Source organism: Carassius auratus, chromosome 17, assembly GCF_003368295.1.
Source record: "Carassius auratus strain Wakin chromosome 17, ASM336829v1, whole genome shotgun sequence".
Lineage (NCBI taxonomy): Eukaryota > Metazoa > Chordata > Actinopteri > Cypriniformes > Cyprinidae > Carassius > Carassius auratus.
Window position 1 is genome coordinate 20,473,671 of NC_039259.1, and position 22,799 is coordinate 20,496,469.

The 22,799-nt window shown below is 37.1% G+C and overlaps 2 protein-coding genes across 2 annotated transcripts; both read left to right on the top strand.

The window, feature by feature from the left end:
- Nucleotides 1-5,574: 5,574 nt before the first annotated feature.
- On the top strand, nt 5,575-16,437 carry LOC113117578 (grainyhead-like protein 3 homolog). The gene is made up of 15 exons (XM_026286352.1): nt 5,575-5,681; nt 6,907-7,075; nt 7,181-7,239; nt 7,813-8,017; nt 8,203-8,285; nt 8,474-8,624; nt 9,012-9,123; nt 9,370-9,464; nt 10,843-11,001; nt 12,028-12,103; nt 12,450-12,583; nt 13,291-13,417; nt 13,527-13,612; nt 13,718-13,782; nt 15,425-16,437. The coding sequence occupies exons 1-15, from the start codon at nt 5,665-5,667 to the stop codon at nt 15,540-15,542; spliced, it is 1,656 nt and encodes a 551-aa protein (XP_026142137.1). The 5' UTR covers nt 5,575-5,664; the 3' UTR covers nt 15,543-16,437.
- Nucleotides 16,438-18,998: 2,561 nt separating this feature from the next.
- On the top strand, nt 18,999-22,221 carry LOC113117579 (claudin-23-like). The gene is made up of 2 exons (XM_026286353.1): nt 18,999-19,248; nt 20,389-22,221. The coding sequence occupies exon 2, from the start codon at nt 20,451-20,453 to the stop codon at nt 21,123-21,125; it is 675 nt and encodes a 224-aa protein (XP_026142138.1). The 5' UTR covers nt 18,999-19,248; nt 20,389-20,450; the 3' UTR covers nt 21,126-22,221.
- The last annotated feature ends 578 nt before the right edge of the window (nt 22,222-22,799 follow it).

Below are 22,799 nucleotides of genomic sequence, written 5' to 3' on the forward strand. Positions count from 1 at the left end.
ACGTTATACTTTCACTGAAGCAAGCAGACGATTTCTGCATCAGCGTGGAAAGTGAGGAACTAACTGATCTCTGCTTCATTTTTTTGGCGAGAACGTTGATCTTCCTTCAAAACAGCCGGTAAAAGAGTCATCACTTCGACACGGCATTAGATCTGGCTTTTGATCACACAGCGCTCGTCCCGGGTTGAACCCCGCAATGTTACTAGACCCCCAACCCGGGTTCAATGCGGGAATCAATCCCGGGACGTGGTTGCTTTCACACTGAAGGCGACCCGGAAATGTTTCGGCAATATGCCGGGTCCGACATGCAGTGTGAAAGGGGCTTATTTGACATTTATTTACATGGCTTAGAGATAAGTTGTTGATTTTGATTGGCATCTTTCATTTTTAGTAGATAATAGTGCCAAAAAAGAAAATCAGATGTTAAAGCAAAAACTAAATATATTATTAAATGAAACTTTAATTTTACGTCATTATTATTTTTAATCATTATTTTCCTCTTTACAAGGACATCTAACAACATTAAGGATTTTAATAGTTATCTGAGCTGTGAAAATGCAATTTATAAAGTTTCAAATGCTTGTGATGAAATCCCAAAATCTTGTCTCTCCTCTCACTCTCTATCTCTCTCCTGTATGTCTTGCATTCTCTCTAACAAGACAGGACTTGTAGAGTGAAACTGGGTGAGAGATTTTGTGTCGCACACGTGAGAGGTGTGTGTGCTCTCTAAAGTTGGAACAAAAGTACTTGCACATTTTATGTGAGCGGTAGGAGGTGGTGAGGGGTATCATTTTTTTTCTGTGTGGGTAAATTTTAAGGATGCAGTATGTGTGTGTGTTTGTAGGGGGCACATGTGCATGTTATAGGAGTGTTGAAGGTTAGCAGGGTGATGGTTTGGACTTGTTTCCAAGGTTATTTACAATAAGCATGTACGCTTGCGTTTGTATGCGGGGTCTTGACATGTTTTGTTTCTAATGCTGTTCCCAATGTGGTAACAAATCCTGGAAAACACAGAAACCTCACAATCCCACGGGAACATCTTAACCCATCCAGGGAAAGAATGAAAGGGAGAGAGAGGCTGATGCCTATCACACACACTCTCTGCTTCCCTCTTTCATTCGGTCTAATGAGGGATTGCTTCTTATTTGTCAATTTTGCTACCAGTTCCCAGTGAGAATCCCAAAGACCATCACTAGAGCTTAGCAAATATTATTCCTCAGCGGCTCTGCTGATAGAAATCGAACACCACACTAGCACAAACTTTACATAGACACTAATCTGAAAAGAGAACAGCGCGTGTGCTGCTTTAAACCCACTTTCACTAATCAAAAGATGATGTCAAGAAATGACACTTGGATTGTTTCAGAAAATGAAGCTTCTTCCGTTAAAACAATTACATTTCCCAATGTAAAGATTTATTCACGGCTTAAAAGTGATTTTTGTTGAAATGTATGATGGCATTTTCATCTTTTCAAGTTAAGTTATCAGTTGATAAACGCTGAAAAAAAATGTGTGTGTATAGATAAAAAGTGAAAAGTCCCTAATTGTAAACTTAAAATGTACAAATTAACTGCAAAGTAGACCAACATAGAGAAATTATGACAAATGTGGAATGTCAACACTTATAAAAACTAGAAAAAGCACACAATAAAATGTTTTAGGTTATAATGATTTATTCACTCAACTACTTAGAAAAAGCAAAAATCCCAGTTTCTTTCTTTATATAAAAATCATCCTTAAAGTAATAACAGATTCATACTAGTAACACTAGTTTCACTACATATGTATATATATAGTAGTATATACTGAAGTAGTTTAAGTCTTTGGTTCTTTTAATTGTGAAGATTTTGCCTCACATTTAAATAAAGAAACACCAATTCACTCTAATCATTACCATTAAAAGAACCAAAGACTTAAACTATATACTTCAGTCTGCATGCACATAATTTATTTAATACAGGAGGTTCACAATTTGAGTTGAATTACTGAAATATTTTTTTCCCTGCGGCATTCAAATTTATTGAGATGCACCATATATATATATATATATATAAACACACACACATTTAGTCATTTTGCAGACGCTTTTATCCAAATCGACTTACAAATGATGACAATGGAAGCAAATTTTTTTTTCCTGGAAGGAAATATGAGACAATTGTATCTTGCAGGAATGTCAGTGTGAGTGAGTGTTTTCATACTCAATGTCCTTCAGTTACGACAGTCACAGTGCAGCCTGAGGAGAAATGTGAAGACGATTTTAGTGTGACAGTTAAGAAACCTTAGATTTGGAGATTTGTGTGTGTGAATGAAACTGGGATTAGATCTGACCAATAGATATTACAGGTCCCGCCTCTACCACCTGTAAATTTACCATTACAATGTACATGTGTGTCCTGGTGCTTCATGAATGATTTAGAGTGATCTGGGGGTTTGACCCTAAGTCATACATTTTAAGCACATCTTGAGTAACATCTGGCAGTTTCATTGGATCATACCAAGTTTGAATGTGCAATCACAACTGAGCGAAATTTTTCAGATCATTGAATCATTTCTCTTCTCAAAAATACCTCAAATGCTATCTTTTTTTACATTTTAGACTAAATAGAACACATTTTCACCAAAAGAGCAACTTAAGACCAATTTTCAGCGTAATCAAATCAAAGCTAAGTGAGATTTCACATTTGCATTACATGCATTTACTTTAATAGTACAAGCAGAGGTGATTCATCTGAGGAGTAAAAGAATAAAAGTAGTGCTACTGTACCAAGTTTAGAAGATGTGGTTATGTAGATTGTTTTATCATTCTTCTCATTTAATAGATGAGAGTGCTAGTGCAGATGAATATATGACAGACACACTGCATTAACAGGTGCACAAAGTGTATTGTTCCCACAGCTTTAAATCTCATCAGCTCTGCACACTCTATAAATACACTGAAACATACTGTTTGAAACTGATTTTGGTTATTATATTCAGCTCTGATGATGAACAGTTCATATGGAAAATTAATCTCTGATGATGTGATGCTTAAAAGTCACACAGTCATGCAGTAGAATACAAAATCCTTACTCAAAAACTCAAATTCTGATTTAAGATAGAATTCTATAACATTTAAAACAAATAAACACTTACATGAATAAGACATATTTCACAATGCAATATTTCTAGTAAAATTAATTAAGTAAATTTGTGACATTGTTCCTGTAGCTCTTTGTACAGACAGTCATGATTATTAAATAATTTGCCATGTAAAATGAGCCTCATTTTATATTTTATTTTATCTGTAATATAAGTAGTAATTATAAGCCTTGTGACAATTTGTGTTTTCACAATATCCGGAGAAATTCATATCAGATTACTCGGATTAAGTATTTTAAATAGTGAATAGGAATGGTTCATGTGCGTTCAGAAATGAATTCCTTTTAAAATAGATTTAAATCTTCTAAGATTTAGAAGACCTGAGTGGTTGCTATTTTTGTCACACCCTTAGGGATTCAGGGATGGAAGAAGCACAACAGAAACCATGAAAGGACAAGAGCGTGTGATATAAACTTTCTTATATTCATATCCCATCTTTTTCTTTCTTTATGTTTGCTTTCTCCTGCATGTACCAAAGCGATGGTGCATTTACTCTGGTTTCTGAGTGTTAAGCATGGTTTCTAGGTGTGAAATGATCCCTTTAGAAAAGCTCCTTCCCTACGTTCTCACTTCCAGCAGAACACAAGACTGTTCACACTTGCTTTCTTAAGTCTGATATTAAATCAGCTCATAAGATCAGTGTAATTCTGTTTAGTCATATGATAATGACAAAGATAAGATGCGTGGAGACTTGTTTTGTTTTTTTGTTTGCATGCAGGAACCAGGATGGCAATACTCAAGTATTTATTTGAGTATTTAAAAACTCACTCAAGAAAGGATAATATATATGAGATTGTATGCATTTTTAGTGAGACAATTTTGACAGATAAAATGTGCTATATTTTAATACAAATGTGGTGTGTGTGATATGCACTGCGCAGTTGACTTTAAACTGCAAATGCAATGTAACTACACCCTAGAACCACATATCATTAAAGTATATGAAAATTGAATTTGTGTCCGGGAACTCATTTACTGTAAACCACTAAAACGTTATCAGTATTCCTGACTTCCTTCCTTACTTCTTCTAATCTGTTTCTTCTGCACATTTTTTTGGTTCAAGTCCAAAATGCCTCCGGGGTCTGATGTGTGTGCGTGTGTGAAACTGTGTGGGTGTGTGTGAAGGCAGGCTGCAGAACACGCACCCTTTGTGACACAATGCCAGATACCCTGAGGTCTTAAAACGTTAATTTTTTATTTTTAAGATTAATAGACACACATAAACACAAGCATGTCTGCTGTGTATTAATGCATAAACATGATATGCAAGGACTGTGCATATCTTACACAGATAATTAAACTTAAAAAGTATAGAATAATATACTCAAACTTTTTTATTTACATAGTAAAAAAAAAAGAATAGAAAATAAATATTTTAGAGATTTTATAGGAGCAAAGGCAAGCCTGTATCTGTTTGCATCAGTTACTGATAGAGATGCATATTTGATATGCAGAATTTTTATCTGCAAATCATGCATGTATCCAGCAGAGAACATCCTCAGAATGTTTTGGTTATTGACAAGTTATGAACAAACATTCTTCCATTATTAATAGTCTTTAATTGTGTTCTCAAAACATTAGCACAAAAATATTATTTATGCATTGTTTTTTTTGTGTGTTAAATGTTCATCAAACATTTTTAAGTGTTGCAACAAAAGTAGAGGTCACGTAATGGTTAAAAATGGTTTCCTTATCATTTGCATAACCAGGAATTATTTTAAAACATGTTAAAATGTTTTTAATGTTCAGATAAAATTATTTTTTTTAAAAAATAACTTAATGGGAACATTATAGTAAAATGTTCTGAGAACATATATGTTTCAGCTATTTAGACTTTGTAATAAGTGTTTTGAGGAAACCAATATTAATTTAATTTGCAACTTCCATTAGTTATTAATAAATGATAAAGAATTATGCATTATACACCTTTAAACATGAGTTGGAAAAGCATGGTATGATATGCAGTAGGAAAGTTATTAAATGCAGGTAAATATGACTTCTTGTTTTGTCGTTTTTCAAAATAATATAAAAGTTGTGGTGGGGGGACACCAAAAAAAACAAAAAACATGTAGCCAAAACCTTGTTTTTTTATTCTGTTAGAGAGAATGACACAACCTTTCATTGGCATGTTAAAACCTTGTTCCTTCACCATTGTCTTTGGTTTCTGATCCCAAATAGGATGCATTTCACACCTGTGGCTGGAGACTTTCAGTCTTTTATATGAGGTGTTAATGAGTTAACCCCCCACCACCCCCCTCCCCAAAACACATTCACACACATGCTGAAGTTTCTCTCCAGCACTGACAGAGTTAAGTGAGGATACACCTGTACTATTACACACCTGTCTCAGGCTGCCAGCCAATCAGAGCAAAGAAGCCCTGCTAGGTGGATAAATAGAGAGAGACGATGTGGACACAAATCAAACCGCTTCATTTATCAGGATACCAACACAGAACCACACATTTGAGAGAAGAGACAAGATTACAAACTAAGGATTTATCATCACAGTCTGTCAGAGGAGTCATGACCAAGGAGATTGAGTAAGTGTCATTAATTTTGCATTCATTTATAATGCTCTAGTTAGGACTTTCTTTGCTTGGCTGTGTTGAACACAAATACAATTCGTTACTAAAATTGAATTGCTATAATCACTTTCCAGATATCTTGAATATATATATTCATATATATATATATATTGAATATATATAATTTTAGATTAAGGTTTTAACTTTATTATGATAAAATATACATATTTTGGTATTAGCCACTGTCCAGATATTTTCAAATAAGCTGTTAATGTAGGACTAAAAAATCTATTTTGTTACATATGATTCATCTGATTTTGTTGTGGGGTGTGCTATAGTTTGCAGTTTCACAGCTGTGAGCTGTCCGTTCCTCTTGAGTAATGTCTTTCTCCTCTTCTCCCACTCTCCCTCTGCTCATGTGTAAACGGGTCCCCACATGAATGAGTACATGAAGATCATTTCTGTTGAAAATTGATACCAGGACCAAAACACGCACACTCTGTCTCTTACTCTTTACAGACAGCATGGTGTAACTATCCTAGGGGCTTGAGTGCACAAACACTGAAACACTTAGTCTTATGCTAATGTGTCAGAGTTTGGGGTCTATGTCATTATATAGGTGCCTAGAATTAGAAAATATGGGTATATCTGGAAAAGTCTGCACAGTTAAAATAAATAAATGAATAAATAAACAGTGAATGCTCATTCATTTACTGTGCGCACAGGTGCCTAAACTGCTCTGTTTGTATTTTAGCTTACCATAGCAGACCACCTCATTGCTAATCCTTGTAGTTAAGAGAAGTCCCAAAACAAATCCAACTATTTGAGGAGTTAGTGATCCTCTTCAAATCCATGTCTTTTGTTTGCGGTGCTTGTGTTAAGATAAATTAAGTTCCGACACTTAGTGTTTGTTTCTGACCGTTGATCCGTTACAAAGAGTATCTGGCCTTAGGAGCAAAGATGAGAAGAGAAACTCAGATTTTTCTTGACATTTAGTCCTTTTCTTTTATGTTTTGTGGGATTGGATTTTCTTGAGTATTATATAGTTTGAAGTCTGGATGAAGAGCATCAGCTCTCGCACCCTGGATTTATTATTTTGTCACAGAATATTTTATGTGTGGCACACATGTGTGGCACCAGAGGCACATTTCTGTTAATCATTTCGCCATATACATGCAAAATCACATGTTGCACGTTTCAGGGAAATATCTCCGTGCTAATATCTCCTCCTTTCACCTAGGGCTCTCATGGTACAACAGAACGAGAGTTTCAACTACTTACGCTATCCAGACAACTACATTATGGACTCTTGGCCTAGCATGGACAGCGGTGACCTCAGCAAGACTAAACCCCGAATGTCTTCAGATGAAGAACTTGCAACTTTAAGCCTTCTTTATGAAGCCTGCAAGGTAACACAAAGATATATATTTAAAATATAAACATAATAATTTCCTATCCATATTTAAATTGTATTACATACAGAAATAATATTATAAATGTATTTTATTTTTAAGAACCCTAAAGAGCAGAAGATGACATCATGTGCACGTGAAAGCAGCATGTACATGGACAGGTAAGTTTGACCATACACTTTTTTTTATGATTTATGAATTAAAATGCTTTCATAATAAGCATATAATATGGGAGCATATATTGTAAGTTAATGGTACAAAAGAGAAGGTATGAAAATATGTCATGACAGTAAGTTATCCAGATGTAAAATGGCACATTTTCTCTATCCAGTAAATTGGTAGGTTGAGTAATTTAGCTAAAGATTATCTGAGGTCAGAGCTGGTTCAGCTGTTAATCCTCTGCTTCAACCCATCCCAAAAAAGCTGAGTCACTACACAGCACCCTTTTGTGCAAGTGAAAAATAGCTGCTTATAGAGCTTGTTGGTCTCCCCGATGTCAAAGCCTTCTGTGAAACTCAAACAGTAAAAAGAAAAAAAAAAGTCTGCGTTAGGTGGCAAACAGCTCCCGCCCTGTGTTTGGCTTTGGTTTTCGTGCAAAGAAAGCTCCATAAACAATGTAGAGATTGAACAAAGCTTCTATTGACTTTAGCTAACAGTTAACCCTGCGTGAATAACATTAATGATGGAGTATGATAAAAAATTGGTCACAATTTGTGCTGTCATTTATCTCTCAGGACAGTGAATAGCGCCTCCCCTGAGCTGGCCACGCTGGAGAACGCTCACATCATGAAGCTGCTTTCTGAAAGCATGTCCTCCGGTCACTCAAAGCAAGCATTACTGGGCACTGACAGCTACACCGGGGACAACTTGTACTCCCTCCTCCAACCAACACAGAAATCATGGCCATCTGACCAACCCTTTCTGGAGACGACCCCTGAGGTTTGCAGAGCATTTTAAAACATATTTAAAATATAAAATATATTAATGTCATTTTTTTTTTGTTGTAGTTTCTGAACCATACCAACAGATCCTTAAAAAATGTCATGAATGCCTGAAACAGGTGCTTTGTCCTCTATAATTACCATCAATTTATGACACTTCTATTCGTTTTCTTCAAAAAACAGCCTCTACCCTACAGCACATTTGTGGGACAAACAAGCCCAGTATACTCAGAGTCCTACACCAACTCTCCTCCAGACAGATACAGGTGAGACTGGCTTCTTAACAGTCTGAGCCTTTACAAATCAGATCTTTTTTTTTTCTCTGTTTGCATTTGTTTTCCTCAATAAAATATAACTCATGTAATTTGGTGACTGTTTGCGAGCTATTAAAAGCAATAGATACTACTATAGAGTAATGCCATAGCATAAAAATGTATTTGACTGTTTTTCACAGGAATGACTTCCAGTTTGTTCTTGGTGCACCACAAGCTTCTCAGCACAAGACAACAGCAATACCAATGGTGTACCTCAACAAGGGGCAGTTTTACCCCATCACACTGCAAGGAGTGGATGGCACTGCTGGGGTGCCATGCAGCAAAGTAAAAGTAAGTTATACTTTCATAAACCCAAATAATGGCAATAAAGGACAAAATTCATTCTTGCCATATATTTGTACTAAAGAGAAAGAGTTGCTATTGTTAGATCCCATTTGTTTTAGCCATGACGTGCAACAGCAAAGAAGCTTTGGGGGAAGTTTCCTAAACTTCCAACTCATAAGCCCTTGTATATTCTAAGTGTGACAGATTGGCTGTTTTGTAAGCACATACACTGCTATGGTCAGTGATAGAGCAAAGAGAAAGAGCATTAGTGTGGTGACATACAACATCGCTTTGTAAATGACAAAAAAGACCTACAGGCGATCACTAATCTCTGAAAACCTCAAATTAACCGGTTCTGATTATGCTCCTTTTTTCTTCCTTTATCTCTCACAGACGGTGATCATGGCTGTGTTTGAGAATGACAAGAGTCCTGAGATGCAGCTGAAGTACTGGAACCACTGGCACGCTCGACAGCCTACCGTTAAACAGAGAGTCATTGATATCGGTGCGTTCCTCACTATCATTCTATCTAAACATAAACATCAGGCATTTAATCATAATAATGATAATTAATTAACTCTAGAAAACAAGACATTACTGATTATGAAAATGAAGAATGTTTTTATTATATACCGGTAACTATGGCCACACCCATCATTAGATTGAAAGTCAGATGTCATTTGGTTTTGATCTATGTATGTTTTTATATCATAAAATTCATAGTAATACATTCTTTTTTATTGACACTCAGCTGACTACAAGGAAGTTTTCAGTGGAGTGAGTAACGTGGAAGAGGTGGCTTTCAACGCACTCTCCTTTATCTGGAACACCAATGAAGAAGCAAAGGTACAAGCACAAACACACAGATCCACCTGTCACTTTTTTTTGTGGGGTTGAAGTGATGGGTTGAAAGGAGGATCATTTAGAGGAGTGTCAGAAAGCAGTGGTATCTACGGTATGCAGCCTCCTCAGGCACCTGTCATCATAGGGAATAAAAAAGAATGAAAGAGGGAGGGAAGGAAGCAGGGAAGGAGAGAAAGAGAAACAGGGCACATTTCAGCATGCCCCCAGGGTAGTGAAGGGTGGGACAACGAAACTCACAGCAGGTGGAGCAGAGACCTAAAGAAAGGATACAATCACTGTAACGCAATGAAATATCAACAACAGCAATGTTACAAGACACATTTAAGAGTTGCATATTTTTTTGCTAATAATCGGAATAAACAATTCTTCCACCAAGTTAAACCTTAACTGTCACTCACTTTTTTGAAGATAGACTTGAATGTGCATGATAAAACCTAAATATTTATAATCATAACTGAAAACATTTTGTAACATGATACTAATGTACCATTTATATGGTAATGCAATGTTTGATTTTAAAATGGGTTTTAAAGGATGAATTTTGAAATTGTAAGTTTTCAGTCGACATATAACTTATGATGATTTCTAAAATGTGATAGAGAAAAGGGCAACGAGGAAGTCTTTTTTTTTTAAACAAAGGTCAAAACTCCTGTTATAATGTAGATTTTCGAGGGTGCACTCTTGTCATAAATTGATCTATAACTTTTCCAACATCATTTTTTAACAAAAAACATTGGTAAAATATATATTTTGGGGGTCTTAGACCTTTCCAACGATATATAGTTTGTCAAGATTAGATTAGATTTGATTGTAATATAGTGAAGTAACCGTAGGTGTCCCTTATTCGGGACGGTGTGACATTTAAGGGGTTAAATAATTAATTAGTCTAGCAATATCCAGTTGCCAAGCAATGTAGGAACAATGCATTTTATAAATCAGAATTCTAATTAAAATATTCCAACTGTTAACTGTTATTCGACCTTGTTGTGCTAAATGAATTAGCAGCTACTGTATGAGGAACAAGGAAGAAATGTTTTGAAATCAGCACCGGTTCACTCATTTTTTCATTAATCATCATATTATTCTGGTGATTGTTTTTTTATTGTTGTTTTACCTCCAGTTCCAACATGTTAGATCGCGCCATGTTGTTCTTCATATGGACACTCCTTTTCTTTTGAAATGATTGGAATTATTGAACAATCATTTGTACCATATTTCCAATCCCTTACCCTTCCTTTTGATTGTAACTAATTACTTGAAAATGTATTACTGTGTCATCTAGTTTAATAACAAATCCAGCTTTCCTGATTTTCAAAATGCTTTCTTGAGATTTCATGTAATGTTTTCATGTGTTTTACAGGTGCATATTGGCATCAACTCTCTGAGCACTGACTTCTCGTCGCAGAAGGGGGTCAAAGGTCTTCCTCTGAATCTTCAGATCGACACCTATGATTTCAGCTCAGGGAACAACAGCCTCATTCACAGAGCTGTTTGTCAGATTAAAATCTTCTGCGATAAGGTGAGCCAGTGCCCCACAAATTAAAAAAGTATATATATATATATATATATATATATATATATATATATATATATATATATATATATATATATATATATATATATAAACATAAAATAAATATAAATTATAAAGTATATATATATAAATTAATAAATTCGTTTTTAAGAATCAAACCCCAAAAGAGAATTTTATAACAGCATGAAAGAGTCACATATGCATTTCAAGGCTTAATTAAACCTGAAACATGGATCATTAAGTTTCATTATCAGGGTGTGCAGTGGATCTTTGTCGCTAATTTGGCTCATCTTTGACTGCGTCATAAACTGTTAAAACAAAACACAGCCCTGACTCACTGTTACCATGACATACTTTAGTTATTTATCTGAAAAGTGTCTGACCTCTGATCTTTTACTGGCACATTCTCAATTACGTGATAACTGTTTTCACTGATGCAGAAAAGAAAATAGACACCGAAGTATTTGTGCATTTTTTTTCTTTCAGTCTGTCTGCCTCTCTTTCGGTGTCTCTCACCCTTACACTTTCTGGCACCTCTATCTTCTGATTCTTATTGATCCCTTTTGTTTAGCTGATCAGATAAATGTCACCAGACCGCCTTATCTCCTCATCTCCTTTAAGGCTGTTTTTGTGTTCCACATTGGCCATAGTTATTAACTGTTTGATAGCGTGTGGGGGAAATGCATGATGGGAAGGTTAGATTTAACACACGTCTGACTGGTTTAGCAGCAGTAGATGAACTAAATGCATTACTGCATTGCTGTGGTTTCTCTAGCTGGATCAAATGCATATTTACTACACAGCTGGCATCTAACTAGACATGAACTCTTGTTGTTTACAAGAATGGTTTTCAATAGACATAAGTTCTAAAGCATAGTTTTAAGAGTTTTAAAAACTCTTTTGCACGGTTAATTATTGGTTAATTAAGTGTTTTATAAGCCGTTCTAATATGCCAGAGCAATTTGTAATTGCTCAGATTTTAAATGTTTTATTGTCCTTGAATTCTTGCAGGGAGCAGAAAGGAAGATGAGAGACGAGGAGAGGAAGAGAAGCAAGAGAAGGACCAAGAATGACTCCAGCAACAATAGTGAGTGCTTTCAGTCATATAATTACAGCCTGAGACTTTCAGAGAACACCCCTTACCACCCAAAAAAAAAGCATAAAGAAAACCCAGTTCATATCTTCCATGTTTGTTGTCCATGTTCTGACCCAACAAACCACTGAAATGCTTTATGGCTACTTAGGATTTCCTCCAAATTTGGCACAAGTCAAAACCAAAACTAGCTTTCAAGCACATATTTTTAACCAAGTGTAAAAAAGGGCTTTCAAACTCAATTGATCTGCGGGCCACTAGTCAAACTGTGCTTTCCACCATGGTTTTCAATCATTAATTGCTTTGAGTGTTAGATTAAAGCTGTTTGTCTTCTCTTCAGGTTGTAAACAGGGACTAGTTTCCAGCTCTGTCGGAAAGGACTCTACCTACTTTAAAACTCTAGACGATCACGTCACACAACCTGTTTTATTCATCCCAGAGATGCACTTCAGCACCATGCAGCGATGTGGCCTGGTACGTCTGTCTTACACACACACACATACACACACACACACACGCACGCTCTTCCCTATATCCTAGGATATGCGGCTTACCGCAGCATTGTTGAGTCATGTTCACCAACACCCTGAGGGCTGAGTGTATGGGAGCGAGGGAGGAAAAGTGTGGGAAAAAATGCAGTGGGAAAGAAGTGGGCTTGGAAAAGAATAAGAGAAAGTGATCTCGAGATCAGACATGCTAACTGGTGCGCTCCTGAGTTGACATGACAGCAAGCGAAACTCACCTGAGGAGGGGACTGACACAGGGTTTAACCCGTGGGAGCTCAAACACATGCACACACACTTCTGAGGGTGTTGAAGAGATGCTTTTCAGCTGTGTTTACACAGCCTAAGAGAGGAGAGATGGAGGCTGTCCCGACAGGCCTTTTTCCCACAGTCCAGACTACCGAAATTCTCACTTGTTATATTTCGACATCGTTTCATAACATCAGGCCTTTTTACATGTAGTCACAGCCCATATTAGTGACTTTAGCATATTAGTGAAGGATTAAGAAGTCATGCAATCATCCTACGTTTTTTTCTGCACTGTCGCACCTCTTAGTGTTCGAGATGTCACTGTGATAAAGTTGTTATCATCGTAATCATCAGCGTGCAAACACGCAAGTGACCGAAAACTAAGCGCCATTTTAACATCCTTGATTTTATCTGTTTGTTATTGTCCAGGTGCCCCCTGTTAGCCAAGAGGAAAGTGACAGGACATCACTGAAACGTATCAACTGCTACGCAGACGGTGGTGACCAGAGCGCCTCCCCGCCGAGCAAACAAGCCCGCCGAGATGAGCAACAGAGAGGTATGGAAGAATCGAGATTAATTTAGAAATGCAGAAGCCTGGGAACATATCAGTTTGCAAAACAAATCACAGTCCCACAGTGTTTTAATGCTAAATTCTTTATTCTCAGTTCTCCTGTATGTCAGACGAGAGACTGAGGAAGTATTCGATGCCCTCATGTTGAACACGCCGACGCTTAAGGGCCTGAGAGAAGCGGTGAGTTTTCCACCTCTCTTTCCGTTACACATATTTGCCGAAGATCTCACCTCGAAGAGGAACTGTGCCTAAAATGTGACTCATGTCCCCTTTCTGCCTTCTCAGATTTCAGAAAAGTACGGTATGCAAGAAGACACCATTGGGAAAATCTTCAAGAAGTGCAAAAGAGGGTGAGTGAGATATTTTTAAGCTAAACACCATTGGGCGGAAACGTTTGGGGAGCTATGACGATGTCACGAATACAGATAGAGGGATGTCGAAATGCTCTTTCACGAAGACGAACGACTGTTAAACCCTTTTCTTATAATCTGAGCTCTATCTCAACAAGCTGCCAGGAAGCAAAGTCGACAGACCGGGTTGACAGGAGATCTATAGTGTTTGGAATGTGATGATTGCTGCTCCCCTTCAAAAAAAAAAAGCTGAATAAAAGCAAAACAAAAGAAGGAAGACAAGATGATTTCAACATAGGTAGACTCGTCTGACTGTGCTGTATTTTTTATTTATTTATTTTTGGTTTATGAAGCTCAGATAGAAACAGTATAGATGAGGGCTGTGCAGGAAGGCGGCACTGGCGTCTACATGCAACATAATGAGCTTGGGCTCTAGAAAAACACCATTTATCTCTTTGGTTGGTGATCAGCCGTGACACCATGTAGACATTTGTGCATACCGGTTCACTCATCCATTTCAGAACATGTGTGGGAATAACTCAACTCAGTGCATCATAAAGTATAAGGCATTAACATAAAGCATATAATTGTATGACCATATTTCACATCCTGCTGGAGCGTTTGACCTACATAGGTCAAAGAAACATGTCCAGGGCTCTATTTTATCTGAATCATTCTAGCCTAGAGGAGTGTAACTTGGAGCTCAACTTTCCTCAGGCCGTTAGCTGATGATATGGCTGAGGGATAGGGACAGGTCGGGCCACATTCTCGCTCATTCTCTCGCCCCAATCTTTAATCAGACTCCCTCCACCCTCAGGGCTGGGAGAGCTGGCATGACCTCACAGTTAGTCTGTCATACACCCGCACAACGCATACATGTTGGCCGGTAGAGACGACTGTTGTGCCAAATAATTGTTTGCGTAAGTCATGAGATAAGGATTTGTGTTTTTAAGGATCTAAATCAGGGTCTGCCCTTGGGGAAGGAATGATGAATGCTTTAGAAGATTGTACAGGAATACTTAAGGTTTCTTTCAATAGTTGCTAGGGCACAGATCATCTGTACGTCAGTCAGTGTCACTCAACAGCTCAACATAGTCATAAAGACTAAAACAAATATTCGTGCATTAATGCCAAATGTCAATGAGCAGGTGTTGGAATTAAAGCAGTATGTTTTTTGTGCAGATGAGAAGCAACTTTTGGAGTTGTGTGTGTTTGGGTCTACAGATACATGATTTAATGCTACTATAACAGATATTGTCCAATTTTGGAGTTTTTATAGTGTTTTGGTGTTAAAATATGAATATACTTAATTTTGCCATAGTTTTACTTTTACATTTAGATTACCTTTGCTGTAATCTTATGCTAAATTAAAGTTATTCTTGAATAATAATTTTCAAATGTTTCTTTAGCAATATTTTAGCAACATGAATATACATTTTTCATACTGTCCAGGTTGTGATGCCTAAATTTACTTATAGAATTTAAAATGCTTTAAATGTTTTGAGTTTTATTATTTTTAATTTATTAAAATAGTTTAGTATTTTAATATGTCCAATCTGTTGGTTAGCAGAGCAATGTATGAGCCAGAATATTAATATTTAGAATTTCTATAACTTATTCTTTCTTTCTTTCTTATGAACAGGATCTTTGTGAACATGGATGACAACATCATCGAGCATTACAGCAACCACTCTGCCTTCCTCATCGAGATCACTGAAGTCATGATCAACCACTTCCAGATCACACTTATGGAGTTATAAACATTATCAGCTAGTGACACACCTGGTGCTGTTGCTGGCAGCTTCTTTCTGATCTTTCAATCCAAAAGCATGACTAGGAGCCAGATTCTGCAGTCGCTTTGGAAACAGCTCACCTGCCAGTTCCAACATTTTTTGTTTTAACAAGACATATCAGTACTGGACAGTGTAAATACCATTTTCCACTTTTGTACCTTTTTTTTAATTATTTTATCAACTATAATTTTATAATACGAGCAATTATGATCAACAAGGTACATGTACTGTAAATATTTATTGTGAATAGACATAATTATCATAATGTTGTGTGTTGATGTGATTTTAAAAGAGTTATATGTTGTTATTTCAATGATAAACTTGCCTTTTTGGACGCTGCCTCTTTGCTGCTTATAGTAGGCCCATCATTTCTAGGACAGGATGTGATGCGTTTGTATTGCTTTATGCTCTGATGGTGGTTCGCATGTTTATTAATCTTGCCGCGTGTTACTTCAGCATACTTCCAGTCAGGGAGCTGTAACTATCAGCCTTTTAGTTTCACATCTGGAACACTCCACAAACAGACACAAGTGTTTTAGACATTTAAGTCGCACATTTCCCCCCTTAAACTGCCAGTGTTTCGATCACATTTTGAAAACTGGCTCCACACATTTCGAATCTGTGTGGCTGTAACGGTTGTCAGGACAGCCGGCCCTTTTTGTCCTCTGACATTTAGTCAAGAAAGTTCGGACGAACCACTGCAATGTCGAACTTGCCCAGATATCAGATTAAATAACGGTGACTTTTCATTTTGTGGATTTTGCCTCACAAAACATGTACATTTCAAATTCTTTGTATTGCTTTGTCTTGCTGTGTTTTCCTTTTTTTACTGCCTCTGCTTTTATATGGAAAATAAAATCCTAAATCCATTACATTTTCAAGTGTTTTGTTATTGTTTGAAGATATTCCCATGCTGAAATCATTTACAGCTCTTAAACTGTATGGCCCACAACTTAATAGGTTGCACACAAACTCCGATTGAAATCAGAAATATAAAGTGCAATTACTCATATTTAAGTTCATTAATGGGCATAACCCTCACAAAAACATGGTTTTGTTATAGTAAAAGTGTAGAAACCATGTTTTTTTTTTTTGGTGTTTTGATCACCATTTGTACAACCACAGATTTAGGCTAAATATGGTATAAAGTAAACTAAACTATGGTTAGTGTAACATGGTTTCCATGTTTTAAATATAGTTGTTGTTTTTTTTTTTTTATTTGTAAGATAGTAAATCCATAGTAAATGTTTTGTAAGGGAACTTACACTTACCTGTTTCACATGATGCAAGTGTGGCTGTGTCTGAAAGCAGCTGACTTTCTGCCTTATTAACGTTTTTGCATGAAGGCACCTTATGAAACTGATTTCGGACAGGCTTCTTAGGCAGCGTAGTGTTTTAATGATCTACGACAAAATAGAATCAGTTTTGATGATAACTACACAAATATTTCATTATTTATATTGATTTCCATATTGATTAATTAAAAGTGTAAAAAGTTAGTCAGAAACATACATTTACACACTGACCACCCAATGTAACTTTCAGACGCCATCTTTGTTTTTTAATCCCAACCCTCGCGGAATGGAACGCACAGGATTGTGGGATATCAAAGGCAATGAAGGAAACATCTAGGCTGTTTCTCAATTCCAAGAACACAAAGAACGGACTGTGTGCTTCAAACTTCCCTTGAAGAACGAACTCGGGAGGACGCAAGAACACAGAATGCACCCTTATGAGTATTGAGATGTGCTGCGTTCTTGCTTAACTGACCTTGTAATCACAGCATAAGCATTGGCCAATGAACCATAAATATAACATAACATTACAAACAAATGCCATAACTTATTAAAACATTTTATACTATTACATATATTTACATATAACTGTATAACGTTTTATTTTACATTGTTAGATGTTTAACTATGTCTAAGTTAAGATTCATTTTCATATGCCAATAAGGTAGGGTACCACCGGAGACAGGAAGTAAAGCAGAATTTGTGTTCGGACGTGCCTTGATGTCTATATGCATTGAAATGATGCTTTCGAATGCAGCATTTTATAGCTTCGGACACAGCGCGTGTCGCAGATCCCAGAATTTCCCGCGCTGCTTTATAGCGGTGGCACATTCCCGCGCTGCTTTATAGCGGTGGCGCTGGCTGCACGTGTGCTTCTTGAGAAAACAAACAGAGCTCAACAGCCTGTGTGTTCTGATTCAAGCACTTGACTCTCATTAAGCTTTTAACGAGCTGCTCCACCGGCATAGGAGTTATCTGTTCGAATCAGTCTGACGAATTCTTCATTGAATCCGTCAGAGCTGCCACTGAATGCCTCGTAAAATTGATTCCGTGCAATGGGTCAATATTTTAAGAAAGCAATAACTGTTTTTTTGTCACTTGACTAAATGGCTGTCATTTATAGTATAATGAATGTCTGTTTTCCTCAATTGTCATTTCATTTGAATATCAGCATTAGAGAGATTTAGTCAGTTGAACACTTTTATAGCTAATTTGCCTGATTTCAATAAAAAAATATATTTGTTTCAGCGTCTTTTTGTTAATGAGGGATTTGTGGAAACATTGATGTTTGCGAATCTTTGACATCTTTGAATACTAGATGTGCACTCCAGACATCTTCAATACGTAGGCAACGTCAATAATTGCATTCTTATTCATAGTGCTGTCATTATGACATATCTACAAGATATTTCATAAAATATATTACCTTTCAGATTAATTATTTTCAAATAAATATATTTTTTTAGAAGAATTGCTTTTATTGAGATTCTGCTTTGTCATTGGTTGTTCAATTATTCAATTTATTCAAGTTGTCAAAAAAAGTATGCAGTAGTTCATTGAGTATTTTATTTAAATGTAAATAAGAATTATATCAATTATATATTCTGTGAAAGACTTCTTGTCCCAGGTAGGGGGACCACATCACCCCACATTTTGTGCTATGACAACCAAATAAGCCAATTAGCATTACCATTATGCCCATGCTTAAATCTAAATATGTTATTCTTGAGAGGGCATCTTACCCTATACTTCATGCCTTTTTTCATGTTTATCTTCATTTTTATAGCCCCATATGCCTTGTGGTAATGCAATGAAATCGACCAGTACGCCTAATCAATGTATTTATATAACAAGGACATTTTTTTTTTTTTTTTAAAGATGCACATTTTCCTTTATAATTCAAAAAAAAAATTGTTCAGTTTTGATCACCACAGGACCATTATTTACATTTAGGCTTTATATGCCATAAATCAAAATTAACGAGTATCAATGACATAAGTACCTGTGAGGTCAGGGCTTATGTAAATCTTCAGACTGACATCTTTCTTAGGATTTTAATAAATATGTATGTGTCTACATGGCCAAGATGAATACAAATGAAAGAAGGCAGACTTTTTAAATTCATCTTCTTTTTCTTTCATCAGATCGCCCAGTTCAGCAGGCAGTCTGCATATTGCAGTCAGCACACGTTGGACTTGCTGTTTGTTCTGTGTGTGCGCGTGTCTCTGTTTGAAAGAAGGACGGGGGTGTATGGAAAGCTCATACACAAGACTAGAGAATCAGAGAGAGGGGGAAAGAGAAAGCACAGAAAGCAGAAGGATCCATCTCAGAATTAACAAAGAAAACAGCTGAATGATCATTCATTCTTCTGCGGAGAGGTGAGTACATGACATCTCTGTTCTGTCTGATTTAAATAGAGAAGCAGATGATTTTAATATCTCTGGACAAATGCAAAAACCAGGTCAGGAGAGCAGGTCAATGCACTTGTCTTACATCTTTGTCTGAGTGGTCTTTGTGGCTAGTTTGCGTATTATTCCAAATCCTGTTGATCCTTTTCAGGATGGAATGAGCTTTTCATCTTTTTCAATCAAAGCTTGACTACTGTGGTTCCGATCTCACTGTCATGTGGTTTTTCCATATATTTAATAACTAGTGTGGTTTGAAGGCAGATGTCAAAAGTGTCAGAGTAAGTAGCTGCATTTTGTTTGTGTGGCAGATTCTGTTGTTTTCATTAACGTACGGGTGCCATTGCACCCTTTAACATGTTTGTTTTTGGGTTGCCATGCAACAAAAGTGAGTGGAACAGGCAATTGATGCAAAGATAGATGCGGCTGTACTCTAAAAGCATGCAGTGATTGACCAAACTGTTGAAACGTACGCCCACACCCCTCTCACAGATACCTTTGAAGGTGATATTGTCAACCAATTAGATGATGAAAACACTCCACAGACTTGTTAAATAATTTTGGCTTCATGGATTAAAAATAGCTGCTTTTTATAGCATCACATCGTTCGAGGGGTCTCTTTTGTCCTTGTCTCCTAGAACAGAATTCAGCTTGCTCTCTCAGCTCCCAGACGTCTGGCTTCCTGTCTATGCATAATATCGGTGAACGGTTTCAAAACATACACCGTTCACACTATCAGCGACAGCACAACCACACAATTGCGTCAAAAGATGATGTTCAGAGACTAGCACCTGTGGCTGATAGTGCAAGAACCATTTCAGATGTACCACAAAAGATGCAATCGTCCAGGTTACTGTCTCTTAGCAACAGCGGGCCATTCACCTCCAATGTGCTGGTTGCCAGGAATGACGATGTTTCTTAGAGCTCAAAAGAGAGAGTCATCGGCTAACAAGACATGCATATACGCACTCTTCCTCTTTTAGATCTAACAGACTGCGAATCCAGGAATGCATTTCCGACGACGGGTGTCTGAGGGGATGATTTAAATGAAAGAATCTTCTAGAATCTGTGCGAGTGGGATGAGTTTAACTGAAATTTTACTCTTTTCCCCAGGTCTTCGCCAGTGGTTTCAAGCTTAGCATCATCCTGAAAAGCTACAAGTCGACAAAGACGTGATGCACACTCCAGTGTCCATGCTGATGGGGGTTGTGTTTGCTCCCTTGGGCCTTGTGCTGGTGTTCACTGCCGCGATCACGCCGCAGTGGAGGGAGGGACAGGCGCGGTTGGGTGCGGCAGGGCGTGGCGGAGCTACGGAGCTCCTCCTACTTCGTTCGGACGGCCTGTGGGAGAGCTGCCTGCAGGTGGTGCACTCCGAAGTCAAAGAGTGCTGGCCCGTGTCGGGGTCCTACCAGCGGGATGCTCGGGTTCGAATGGTCCAGGGGATGGTGCTCTCGTCTCTTTTCCTGTGCGGTGCTGGGATTGTCCTCGCCAGCGTGGGTGTCCGCTGCTGGACTGATATCCCACTTAGGAGTGTAGCTGCAGCTGGTGGCCTATTGGTGGCGCTGGCAGGTGTGCTCAGTCTCGCTGCGTTAGGAGTGTACACTCATAATCTTTCAAAGCTGGGGATCGAGGTGAATTCAACCGTATCAGAGACGCAAGGACTCAATGTACACAAGCCACCCCGACTAACGTTACACCCAGCCGGGTCGCTTTATTTCGGGTGGGTGGGAGCTTGGGTACAGGTGCTGGGAGGGGCCGCGCTGCTTTTTGGGTTCAAAAGCATGAAGTGTTCATCTTGCCGTAAGCAGAGACTCAAAGACAGTGCAGAGATGTATGAGGTAAACTGTTAGATGGAGCAAATGTTCCTGAGAGGTGAAGAGACTCTTATGTGTTTAAACACATTGGCACATGGCCCAGTGTAGTGCAGCTGTAGTCTTTATTAACTGGACCAATCTGAAATTATACACGTGATGTTTCTAAAGAGAACTATATTAAAATATGTAGGAAACTGCTAACAGAAGCCTTAAGTCCTGTTCACACCAAGAACTATACTATAAAGAACTCTATGTTAGCATCCATACCAGCAAAGTCAGGTCAATTCTGATTGTCAGTGTTTTTGTCATTAGTCTTTCTGAAAGCAATTTCAATGACATCACTCCTCTGTGGCGTTATTATCGTTATTGCTGTCTTAAAACTTTATATAGTTATCATCCTTGGTGTGAACATGAGGTTGGTTCACATAGTATGTGTTTTTGTTTTCTTCTGCGCGATTAATTTTTTTCTGTATTTTACAATTCTATTTATTTATTTACTAATTTGTTTTCGGTTTTGTCAACTTTTAAAAATGCTTGTGGATACATTGCGTTCCTTTTTATTCCCATACCATGCGCCTCATTTAAATGCAAAGATGCATTCTGTGTGAACGGTCCCTCAATTGATAAGACATAGATTGTAGCCTATGAGTTGTCTGTTTCGTGGCAGATTTTACCGTTGATCATGACAGTACTGTATTATTATTAAGCTGTTGTAAAATGAAAGCAATGTACTAGTGTCACAAGGCTGTTGTCATTTCTGGCTTTTCCCACTAGTGTGTGAAATATTTGTCATGTTTCATTTATTTTAAGCCTATGGCTGGTAAAAAGCATTTACTTGTAATATATTGATCTGTAAGTAATTACTATCTTTACTTGATAAATCTTTCTGTTGTAAATGTGTTTAGTTATTGACTGTAATACTATATGTGTTAGATGATTCATTAAATGTTTCAAAGCATTTGTTCCTGCTGCCCCTGCGATGTGAAAAGTAAGACTGCTTGTAACAGGCCTAGATCATCACACCTGCACAAACTATCTATAGGCTTGTCATGCTAACTAATGATTTTACGCAAAACAAATATTTTGGGGAAATACACAGCCACCTGTCCAGTACATTCCCACATTACAAAGACATGAGGTCAGAAAACGTCATTAGTTTAAATATATATATTTTTTTTTGAGACAATCACAAATATTCTATTTGAAAATTGAAAACTGACATCGAAAATGTTTTTTCAAAACTATTTAATAAGGATTTAAACTAATTTCAGTGGAACAGCTGTGGTGAGATTGGCTTTGGCTCTGCATAAACACAGCAAATGACAAATATCATTCAAATCTCCTGTTTCTATTTGTTTTGTTTTGTTTTAATTAAAAGTAACATCAAATAAATTATTATTACATTTTGTGACTTTTTGCTTTCTTTACAGGAGCATGAAGACACAAAAACACCCAAGTCATTTAACACTCACTGCTTTCTTCCTACAGATGAGTTTGTCACTTTAGGACAAAAATGTCTGGGTTTTTACCTTGGATTATAAAAAACTAAAACAAACAAACAAAAAAACATTATTTGACTGCTGACATTTTAAAATAGAATAAAAAGAGAACAATAATATATATTCTGAAGCAATTATATATATATATATATATATATATATATATATATATAAACACAGTCATTTAATGCATGATTATACACTGTTGGTA